Here is an 11,792-nt window from a genome sequence, read left to right as displayed (position 1 = left end):
CATTATATGTAATTTTCTACCCATTCGCTATGGCTTAGTGCCCATCTTAGTCGCGGGCCGAGCACGACCCACTTTCTGGCCAAGATTTCGACTGGCTATCCCACCAGCCAGCCAAGTCATTTGCGACATTTATGGCGATCAATGAGCGTGGGTGCCATTACTGAGTGATATGTTTATATATCTAAATAATTGGACAAACTGTGACTCAGATAATAATCGCCATAGGGAGCAGCTGAACAGCATGGCAGATCGTGTATAATGTTAATAAAAGAACTGTTAAATCATATAACTAGGAGGCGAATCTGTCACTCAGGGTTTGCAAGTACTCAGAAACCCTAAATGCTGAAATATTCTTCATCTTATGTCTCATTTTGCATATAACATGATCACAATTCTATGTTAAATGAATGTAATTAACATTGCTTGATCAATTGTAGTTAAGTACCGACTTTTACCTTTTACACAGCAAAAATAAATCTAATTAATATCTATTAAGATATTGAATGCATAATCATATTATTATATTATATTTCTAAGATCTGAAACAGCAACTTCAATAAATTATAAGAAATATACAAGACTAAGTAACTTGTCAGAGCTTATATTGTACACACGATGATTAGTGCAACAAATTTGTAATAGCAATTGTAAATACGTTTTAGAATACACGACATGGGAATACCCTCTAAAAAAGCTTCGCACAGTTTAGAAACACGTTTAAAAACAGAGACTAGATTTCACTTATTCTAAGAGAACCTCTAGATAAAGTTTTGATATATATGAGAAAGCTATATACTTCTAACAGTATAATGGAAGTTGAAAAATGTTAAATTCATGGAGAGATATATGTATGTATGTATGAGTGAACCTAAATGTCCAGTTCTTCCGCTGTCTATGTCCGCATTCATTCAAATATCATAGGGCCCTATGATATAAATATCTCAATCGGAAACATAGAAATCGTAGATAATTTCGTCAAAAAAGTCTATATAATAGGTTTCCTCAAATAATCTCAATGCGAAATTATCTGGTCTGGTCTGAAGACAAATGTGGTTAATCCTGATCTAGCTCATTTTAGACATATGAAGTTTTACAGGGTATCTGAAACAAAACCAAAGCCAGCCAACGCCTTTCGCCTGCTGCTGTTGTTTTTTGTTGTTGCTGCTGTCCCCAGTTGACAAAAAATAGAGACAGCGCGACAGTCGAACGACTGGTCAGAGAGACATTACAATAAAGTTAGCAAAATGGCAATGGCGACGCCTATGTCGCAGTCGCCGTCGCAGTCGCTGTCGCAGTTAACTTTGTCGCATATTGTCCAGCAGTTGTAACTGTTGCTGTTGTTATTGTTGTAGCTGTTGTAGCTGCTGCTGCTGCTGCTGCCGCTGCCGTGGCGCAGTTAAAGACACAATGACCTTGGGTGAAAGTTGCTCTCCATTTCTATTTTGTGCTTTGCTGTTGTTGCTGCTGAAATTGTTGTTGTTACTGTTGCTATTTACTAGTTGTTGGCATGCCATTTTCATATACACGTCTCTCGGTGCGCCTGTGTGCGTGTGTTGATATTTATTGTTATATTTATTCTTGTCACCGTTGTTTGTGTCTCTATCTCTATATGCGTGTATTTTTCCTTTGAATGCTTTTGCTGCTCCCCTTTGGCTTTGTCTTTTTACACTCAACATGATTTGTTTGTTTGTGTTGTTGTATTTTGATTTATCTCTGTTGTTGTTGCTGTTGCTGTTATTTTGATTACTTTTGCTCTTGATTGAGGTGGCTTTGATGGATGCACATGAAAAGTTCGACAACAAGCTGGCGCTGAAACAGAAACAGAAACACAAACACAAACACAGAAACAGAACGGAAGTGGCTCGCGTGCAGGAAATAGAAACGAGGCAGAAGGCAGAGGCGATGGCGAAGGCGAAGGCGACGGCGGAGTAGGTGAGAAAAGGCCAAAATAGAATTAAGCAATTGCTTACAGCGATCCAAGATTTTGGCCAATCACACACTACACACACACACACACACAGAAATATTTATAATTCATGCGCTCGGCTTTTGCATTGAATTGTCGAAGCATAAGAAAACCAAAAGAATTATAAACTTCAAGTTTGGCGTCGATTTTGCAATGCGCAGCGGCGTCTTCACGCCTCGTCGGCCAGCTGACCAAGATTCTAGGCAGAATAAATCATGGCTATAATTACGTTATATTATATTAATATTTAAGCACTGTGCCAGTTCTTGGCCTCTTGTTTTTGCTCCAACTTCAACGCCAAAATCGCCAACTCTAAACTTTAATTAACTGCAAAAGCAAACAGTGCACAACGAGAATCTTACGAAATGCCCAATTACACTGCATTTTTTGTACTATACCATATTATATTAATTATATTCGACTTAAATTAAGCTTAAATAAAATTCAATGTACATTTTCAAAACAATTATGAACTTAAAAAGATTCTATTTTTTCAGTAAGTGCGAATTGTTGATAAGTAAATAGATAAGTCTGACATCCATAGCTATCAAAGAAGTAAAACCTAAAACATTCCAGTTTATCTTTAGCAGATCCCAACTTAAAAGTCTTGTTAATCCACTCCGATTCTAACTAACCTAAGCATACTTTGTTAATTCGATTTAATTTTGTAAAATATTTAAATTTGGCTTACTAAAAACATAGTTCTGGAATATGCCAGCGTACAATATAAATAAATTTATCAAACTATAATCAATAGCATCAATTTTGATTTTTTTATTTAAGGACTATTTTATTAAATTGGAATTCAATTTATTTGAACTTTCCCATTTTAGTTTTTAGTACAGGCTCGCTTGAAGCTTAAGTAAATGATTCATTCCTATATGCTTTGCTTTTTAATTTGAAATTCATTTTTTACTTAAGTTCGTGTTGCATTTTAATGGCACACACACGCTGGCCTCAAAGCCAACTGAGAACGGTTAAAGCCGAAAAGTGCGACGCGACTGCAATTAATTTACTTATAATGCAGCATTCTGAAGGCAGACGACTGCCAACAACAGCAAAAGCAACAACAACAACAACAACAGCAACAACAACCGCCGACAACTGTCTGCCAAACTGTGGCACGGGATCTAGTCAACAAATTGGTCTGGTAAGGTGGGAGGGGTGTGTGCGAGTGTGTGGGGCTAGGAGAGACGCCTGCTGGCGCTGTTGGTCAGCGACAAGTGACCTCATTTTTATTGGAACCTCGCGGCAAGTTGCGTGGCCGCAGCCAGCAATACGTGCCTGTGGTTGTTGTTGCTTGTTCTACTTTGAAATTTCACTTTTCAAATGTGAATGTGAATGTGAATGTGTGTCTGTGTGTGTCTATAGAAGAAATAAATATAATTAATAAACTAAATAAAAGTGAGGCGAGCATTTTTGTGCGTGCGCCATTCAGCAAACAAAAATTTGGTTCGACCAAGATGCACTGCCAAGCAATGCAAGTTTGTTGCCTAAGTCTTTGGTATTGAAATGCAGCCACGAAATATGTCAAAAATATTAAGGCAGAGGGCAAACGAACAGCAATTACAACAACAAACAGCAGACAACAGAAACAACACTGAACAAAATTTAACCTCAAACTTCAAAGTGTCACTGTCATGGCCCTTTTTACTACACACAGCGACTTTGGCTGCGACTGCTGCTGCTGCTGCTGCGTTGCAGCGGCAACATCGTCGACCATCGTCGCTATATAACCTGTTGGCAATTCAGTTTATGACTTTTTGCGCCGCACACTGTGTCCAAGCAAACAAACTAAACCGGCTAGCGGCAGTTTATGGCAAGCTGAAGCTTTCACCGTGACTGCGGCCCACTGTGCACTGCTGCTGCGACGTCGACATCGCACGTATTGCCACGAAAAGTGGGTCAACATGAAACGAGCCAGAAATGTAGAAAAAAAACTGAAGAAAAAACAACAAAACACAGCACTAACAAAAGCAACAACAACTAAAGAGCAAATCACGCTGACGAGCTGGCTCAAGACTGGGTCTGCTTGTTGCTGCTGCTGCTGCGAAAGAAAGCATAAAAGCTGCTTGGTGTGAGAGAGATGGCAATAGATGCTGAGCAACTTGCGCTGTAAATTTATTTTTTTATTTTTGTTTGTGGGTTTGGCTTTTTGGAATTTATGTGACGGTTTCTTATCTAGCTGAAAATATATGGAATGCTGCCTTAACAATCAGTCACCAACTTATAATAAATACAATATTATAACGACACAACTATTCTGTCTAAAAAATATCTGAAAAAATTCGAATATAAATAAAAACAATTTAAATTCTTCATTTAAAGTGCGCCACAGTCAGAAAGCGCCACCTATTACTCATATTTCACATACACAATAGTGCTGGCTAACAGCGCAATGATATGTTTTTCACAGTGGTACCTTGCGATAATTTATCGACAAGCCGCCACAATCTGTCGCCGATAGTCTTGCTGGTCTGAAATTCTTTTTTGTTTATACTTGAAAAGCATTAGTTGCTTTGTAAAATTAAAATATGTTGAATGGGCAAATTACACACAGCTATGTGGGCAACACGTGCAGCGTGGTGATACCACATCCACATGTCAAGGAAAAAGCAAAGTCCACGCCATCACCTGATGAAGCAGAGGCCTGTTGTGAGAGAGGGGCTGAGGCATTGGTCGATTCGGGGGCGACGGCATCAGCGGAGGCAACGGGTGCTACGGTACATGTGAATTTGGATCGCATAAGGAACGTCGATATCTTCATTGGCGACAACGATTTGTATTTTTATGCCGATGTCAAGCTATACAAGTGAGTCATGCAACCCATAATTGAAGCAATCACAATTATCACAATCTTCTACGCAGATTCCACAGCCGTCGCACTTTCGACTTAAGGGGACTGAAAACGTTGGTCATCAAATATGACACGAATGAGAATTGCTACCAGCTGTGTCTGCGCTGCCTTCCGCCCGTTGCCATTCCAGGTAGTGGCCGCGCAGCTGGCAGCGCCGTGACGCCAAAACCAAAGACAGCGCGCAAGGAGTATATAGCCGCATTTCTTAACCTACCAACACTGGCAGACACCTTGCAGGACAAGGAACCGCTGGTGCACGAGTGGAAACTGAAGCGCATCACCGATCAGTGCCAATTACAGCTCGATGCCCACGAGCGTACCTATAAACTGACTAACAGTTTTCGCTATGGGTATGCTAGTGGCTACAGCGGTCCATTGCAGACAAGCGAGGTAAGTGCTGTATGATGTATGTTGAAGTATTATATAACTTGATCGTCAATTATGGCATTCCAGCTGGATAAGTCCACATGTCGTGTTCCTGAGCCAGAGCGACTCAGTCCCTTGCAACGACGTCTGGAACGCATTAGCGATGAGATGAAACGCTTTTCGCGCGACCAGTACAAAATGAACTTTGTGGAACTGCAGGTTCCAGCCGGACATCAGAATCCGTTACGCTTTAAGCCCAAAATCCATGAAACGTCCATGACACAGGAACAGGCGCACTTGCTGCATAATCTATGTAGCCGCACAGCCGCGACTAAAGACTCCACATCAACGGCCTCCTCGCAGTCCATAAACCAGCCCGAGCGGCGCGTACAGAACGAAATCGACTGCGGTCTAATCAGCATTGTGTTGGCTATATGCTATGATGTGCGCACCACCAACAACGAACCGACCTGTGAGTCGGGCTGGACGCGCAGCATATTGTGTCCATTGTTCTGCTACTTTGAGCAGTTCGACAACTATCGGGACGTTCTGATAGCGTTTTTGCGTCGTGTGATCACATATCCGTTGTATCGCAACTTCGAACTGGGTCGCCAGTGCATTAGGGATGCCATTGAAGTACTGAGGGGTGGTCGCAACTGGCTGATCAATCAGCTGTTGCTGACCCACCTGCAGTTCGCCAGCGGCGAGCCATGTCGCGATAGCTTCAACAACTACTATCTGGAGGACTATATACGATATGTGTGCAACGCGACAGCATGCAGCGATGAGCATCTGCGTCTATTGGCACGCAATGTCAAGAATGTGCTAATGGATGTGACCAAACGCCAATTGGATCTGGGTATCATTGAAATTGAGACTGAACTGATCCAGGAGCTAATGCAGGAGATGCGCATCGATGCTGGCAGTGGCAGCGAATCGCCGTCACAGCACCAGAGTAATATTGCTGATGATGATGTATTAGACACGGATGAAGCATCCGGGCTAGAGGATGATACAACGACCGACGATGATAGCGTAATTACTGACTCATTCGATAGCATGGATTTGCGTTTGATTGAGAACGATGTCTATGCCGTCGACGAGGAGAACGAGGGAGATGTCGATGATGGCGAAGAGGATCAATCAGAAGTTGAAGAGGAGGACCACGAAAGTAACTCATCAACCACCACCACCAGCGATGCTGAGGGCAACAGCGTCATCGAGCAGTGCACCAGCAACAGCGAAGCTGCCGCCAGCATCAGTGCCAGTGCCAGTGCTAGCACTAGCACCAAGTAGAAATTGCCAACGTTCGAGTTGTCAGTCCTGCCATGCCTAAACCAACCAATCAACCAACAAACTTAATGTCAAAGAACGGAGGCTAAACAGTGATTACTTTTATGCAAACCGAAATGTGAAAGTAAAATTAAAAAATTGAAAAACGAAATCAAAAACAAAAACAAAAGTAAAAACGAAAAACAAAAAAGGCAAATTGTAAATTTTAACGCAAACGAAAAACCTATTTAAATATTTATGTGTATGAGAATTTTAAAGCAAATACACACAAAGAATGGTTCATGCCACACGCAATCCAATATTTGCATATACATACATATACATACATATATACATTTTTGTTCTAATTTTGCTCTATCATAGTTCTTTCTTAAACATAAATCAAGAAACTTAGCATTTAGCGTGACATAAGCTTACGAAATTTGAATTTTGAATTCTTCAAACCAAAATCTAGTTGTGCATTTTGTATATACATACATAAATACATACATATATAAATATATATATTTATATATATACACATATACATACAATTAAGAATATATGTTGTTGGTGCTGCAAGCATATTGAAATAAAATATCGAAAGAAAAAAAAACTTAAGAGGCGAAGTCATCTAAAAGTTCCCAGTTAATGTTGTATAAATGTCACAAGAGTCATGGCCAAACAAATGTAATAATAATAATAATAATATATATATATTTTTCTTAATATTTTATCTAGCATTTTCAATGTCAAACCAGCCGAGATGAAGTTTGGCATAAAACAAAAATAATAATTTACAGAAAATGTGATTTTTAATCTAATGGATATGGAAATTCTGCAAATATTTTGCAAGTTTTAATTTATCTAACAGCAAACAATAAAGAACTTTAAAAATATATGTAATTCAAGCAGATGGTAAATTTTGGGTTTGATATGGAATTTTATAAGGCAGCCTCTTTTGCTAGTGATATTAATTCGAACTTTCTGGAATTCGGATTTCCAGAAACTTATCGATATGTAGATGCCGTATAATATAACATTCAGCTGTTAAGCAAGTTTTTGGAAATCAGAACTCCAGAAATTTCGAGCTCCGATTGAAACAGACAAGGCAATGGGTACAGTTGCATAGGCAGTAAGGGAGGAAAAATTAACATATTGCCCAATATTCTGGAACAATCTTGAGCCAAATGTGATCAAATAAGAACGCTTAAACAATAATTTGTAATATTTTATTTATTCATAAGTTTGCATATCTCTGTACGTTTACAAGCTAATATTTAAATATTTATGGACTGTCACTTGAAGAACTGCTGGTGTTCGTTCTTAAATTACGGTATATGTACGTATGTAAAGCTAAAATTTACAAGTTAAACTAACTAGGCATTTAGAAATCGCTAGAAGAATTTGCGTAAACACAAACATTTCGCACGCCCCAGGCGAGGCCAATTGGTTTCTTGGACTTTGTCAGTTTTCCGATTACATTATTCGGTCTTCAGTTTTCAGTTATTCTCTTCTATTTCTCTATATACACAAGTTACAATTGTTTAACAACGAAAAATGTTTTTAGTTCATTTAAAAGAGCTCTTAAACACTACATACAACATGGCGGCCATTTTAGTGTGTGGACATCCTTTAGATCCTGCGCCGGGGAATGGAAAATCATATTCATATCATCATAATCTTTTCTTTCATTTACTGACACTGAGTTTTGAGTTTTTTTGAAGTATTTACAAGAACATTGTTCTAAGCTAGTTTTGGGTGCGTTGAGTATATTACCTCTCTCATCTGAACGACCCGTTACAGATCTGCAAGTGGGTAAGAGTCAATTATATAGATATATGTATAAGATCATAGTCGAGACACCATTGACACTTACTCATTGTCTCCTGCTGTATCTCTACTTTGTACGAGGGATTATCGTAGGCAGCATCGCTCTTGCGTGGCGGTGTTATCGATGCCGTCTGATGCACTCGTCTCCTGGTTATGATCAGCAGCAGTGCGAGCGTCGACATTATCGCCAGGGCGGCAATAACGGAGACGACGACAAGTGGACCGTAATAGTCACCCACTGGTTGATCAGAGACGCCTGCAGTCAGCAATTTGCCTGCATGGGAGAGAAAGAGATAGACGTAGATAAATGATTAATGAGGGCCTCTTCATGTCCCTTTTGATTAACTAAATATAATCATGTTCTATAACAGATCAAAACAAAGTGAAGGTATACATATACATTTGCTTCTAATGACTCAAAGAAGTAATTCATGCATTACCAAGGTTCTTAAAACTCAAATAGATCCTTTCAAGAATACGCAAGACTTGAAATTGAAGAGACTCATCTTAGCTAAATTTACATTATATATAAACCACAATTCCTACCTGTTTTGCCTGGCGTTGCTGGACCACCCGGCTTGGTAATGAAGTTGACCACGTTGCTCTTCTTGGTGTTGCCATTGGTGAGGTACATCTCCAGCCAGAGGCGATATTTGGTGCCCGGCTTGAGGTCCATGATAAGAGTGCCTGTTGTGCTATCCCGCTTGGCTACCTTGAAGACGCTCGAATCCTCCTTGCCGGCATCGCTCTGATAGATGGCGCGATAGATGTGCACGAACTTGTCCTCCGGGTAGGGCACTCCATTCCAGGAGATTTCGACGCTCTGCGACTTCACCTTGGTGACATTGACCATCACGTCGAAGCCGTAGACATCTGTTTTGGGTGCTGTGCGCACCTTAATCATATGTCCGGCCAGTAGCTCAGCCCCGTGGCCGGCGAATGGAATGTAGTAGAGTCCGATTTCGTAGCCCGTATCCGGCTGCAGATTCTGTATGGTGTAGCTGGTGAGGGTGCGGTGTATCAAAGGCGAGGAGGAATAGATCATGCCCGTTAGCTCCTTGTAGCGCAGCTGGACTCCATCGACATACTCCATCTGGTCGTCGCCCAGTTTCTTCCAGGTGAGCTGCAGCCAGGTGGCGTTCGTTTCGCTCACATTCAGCTCGGGATCCTCCACGGTCTTGAATATGTCCTGGAAGTCTGGTCTGTAGTCAGAGATCTGTGGCGGCGGCGTTATCGTCCTCTCAGCTGGCATCTTAACCGTGAAGACTCTGCTCGTGGGCTGCGAGTTGAGATCGCGCAGAATCAGCGTAATCTTCACCTTGTACAACGAGTTGGGCTCCAGGCCAGGCAAATCGAACTCCATTTGTGAGGTGGCAATCAGATCTTCGGGCGGTGCAAATATCTGCTGCTCCCAGCTAGACGTATCGTTGCTCGGTCCATTGGTGTAGCGCAGCTCAACGCGTCCATGAAGATTCACATAGACCAGGGGCACCGTGAACACAATGCGAATGGTTCGTGGATCGATGGCCTCCAGAGTGTGCACTTCGATATCGGGCTGCAGGTTGTTGAAGCCTGGAAAAGGTAAACGAGCATTGAATATTTTGATTTAGGATCTTCATATTGAGTTTGAGCACTACTACACATTCCTAGCTCCAATTCCAAAAACATATTTCCAAAAATATTTGATTTTATTCATGTATAAATTTGAGTTCTAATTGGAATTGGTACTGAGAATAGCTTTCGATCGATTCTCGCTCATTTCTAGGCAGAAATTGTTATTAGTTTCGGTTAAAATCTAAGAAGCTCACAAATGATGTGGATGACTGGTGATGAGTATATATATATGTGTGTATGTGTGTGCATGTATGTGTGTGGTGGTTGAAGTAGTCTCAGTTAGTACAGTAGAACCCTGTCATTGTGTATATCAGTATAGCAGTGTCCATACGGCATGAAGAGAGACTAGAGTAAGCTAAGAAGGATGTGACTAGAATAGAGTAGAATCTCAACCTGCTTGTTGCGTGGGCAGCTTGTCCGGGCCCTGGCTCTGACTCTGGCTCTGACTTGGACTGTGATGCAGGCTGTGCTCGCTGGCCTGTGTGGACAGACCAGAGCTGGTGCTAGAGCTGGGCGCAATGCTAGGCAATTGCTGCAATGATTCGTGTTGTTGCTTTAGCTGCTTTTGTTGTTGATGTTGCTGTTGGGGATGTTGCTGCTGTGGATGTTGCAATGCTGGTGGCACGCCCAAGCCGGGTATCAAGGGATAGCTCTCATAGGCCACGGGCTGGCCATCGACTATAGCAATGCCATGGGGCGGCGGCGGGGGTGGCACTCCACTGTGCACTATGGGCACATAATGAGGAGGCAAAGGTCCTTGTTGTTGCTGCTGCTGCTGCTGTTGCTGCTGCTGAGGTGTGGATCCTGGTCCGCCAGGCACGCTTTGCTGCAAGTGCTGCAATATTTGCTCGATTCTCACATGTGAGGGCAGATTGTGGTTGTCCTTCTGGGGCAATGTCTGACCCGGATGTCCAGGCTGCTCAGCACCCAGAATATTGAACAGATCCGATTGACTAGTCGGCACCGGCGGCGGCTTGCCCTGTGGTATGCCGTTCGGATTAATGTCGTATGGCTCGTAGGGATTGTACGCATCATAGGCAGGCTTTGCCGGATTGTAGAAGCCATAGGGTCCCAGCTGTTGCTGATGCTGTTGCTGCTGTTGATAGTCGTTGTAGTGTCCGCCCAGCTGCAGTGGCACATAGCCGCCTCCTGGCGCCAATGGTGCTCCATTGTTTACAACGTCCTCCTGCGGATCCTCATGCACATCATACTTAATGTCATTTTGCTGTTGCTGTTGCTGCTGCTGCTGCTCGTGTTGCTGTTGCTGGGCCTTCTTGTGGTGTTTGTCATGTTTCTCAAAGACGCCAGCAGCTGTCTTTGGCGGCTTGCCGTCCAGTGTGGGATAGAAGGCGGCCAGTTGAGATTTCTTATCATGCTCAACATCCGTTGGCTTCTCAGGCAACACTTTGTAAGTTGTTGTTGCAGTCGTTGTCGTTGTTGTCGATGTTGATGTTGTTTCTGATATTGGTTGCATGTTGAATGGTATTTTAATTATTTACAAATGCATAGCGTTATTTTTGTTCAATATATTTTTTTTTTCATAAGCATTGAAAATAAATGTATATATTTATATATAGTAAAATAGCACGCCATACAAAATAAAAAAACATAAACAGCAGAAGAGAGAAAAGAGAAGGCAAGTTAAATAGCAAAAGCAGTAAAAATCATTATGGAATAGTAATGCTTGGAAATCGTGCGAGAAAGATGAGCGATATAAATGAATATGCTTTGAGAGATGTTTGATAACGAGCTCGGCAATTGTTCGCCAATTTAAATTTTCAATTGACGTGAATATTTAGTTTACACCACAGCATCAATTAAAACGTTAATACAGTTCATGATGTTGTGTAAACGTGGCTTAAGGCCCTTTGGCAAATTTCAATA

At 41.6% G+C, this 11,792-nt stretch overlaps 2 protein-coding genes across 11 annotated transcripts in view; one reads left to right on the top strand and one right to left on the bottom strand.

Moving 5' to 3' along the window:
- Nucleotides 1–4,208: 4,208 nt before the first annotated feature.
- Nucleotides 4,209–6,776, top strand: LOC108617496 (protein SHQ1 homolog). The gene is made up of 3 exons (XM_018013307.2): nt 4,209–4,778; nt 4,835–5,213; nt 5,277–6,776. Exons 1-3 carry the CDS (start codon nt 4,501–4,503, stop codon nt 6,483–6,485), a joined length of 1,866 nt encoding a protein of 621 aa, XP_017868796.1. The 5' UTR covers nt 4,209–4,500; the 3' UTR covers nt 6,486–6,776.
- Nucleotides 6,777–7,679: 903 nt separating this feature from the next.
- Nucleotides 7,680–11,792, bottom strand: part of sas (stranded at second transmembrane protein) — a 33,684-nt gene continuing 29,571 nt past the window's right edge. For 9 of the 10 annotated variants that reach the window (XM_089476646.1, XM_089476634.1, XM_089476651.1 and 6 more), the window contains 5 exons: nt 10,302–11,366; nt 8,841–9,866; nt 8,735–8,779; nt 8,341–8,568; nt 7,680–8,269 (listed from right to left, as the gene is read on the bottom strand). In XM_089476646.1, coding sequence (XP_089332772.1) covers nt 8,262–8,269; nt 8,341–8,568; nt 8,735–8,779; nt 8,841–9,866; nt 10,302–11,366 — 2,372 coding nt within the window. In that variant the 3' untranslated portion in view covers nt 7,680–8,261. The remainder of the gene's footprint in view (nt 8,270–8,340; nt 8,569–8,734; nt 8,780–8,840; nt 9,867–10,301; nt 11,367–11,792) is intronic. The other variant, XM_089476666.1, reaches the window with a different exon arrangement.

Source organism: Drosophila arizonae, chromosome 2 (assembly GCF_054131065.1).
Source record: "Drosophila arizonae isolate 15081-1271.41 chromosome 2, UAZ_ARI_1.0, whole genome shotgun sequence".
Classification (NCBI taxonomy): domain Eukaryota; kingdom Metazoa; phylum Arthropoda; class Insecta; order Diptera; family Drosophilidae; genus Drosophila; species Drosophila arizonae.
Note: the sequence above shows the minus strand (reverse complement) of the source record. Positions and strands in the feature narration are given on the sequence as shown.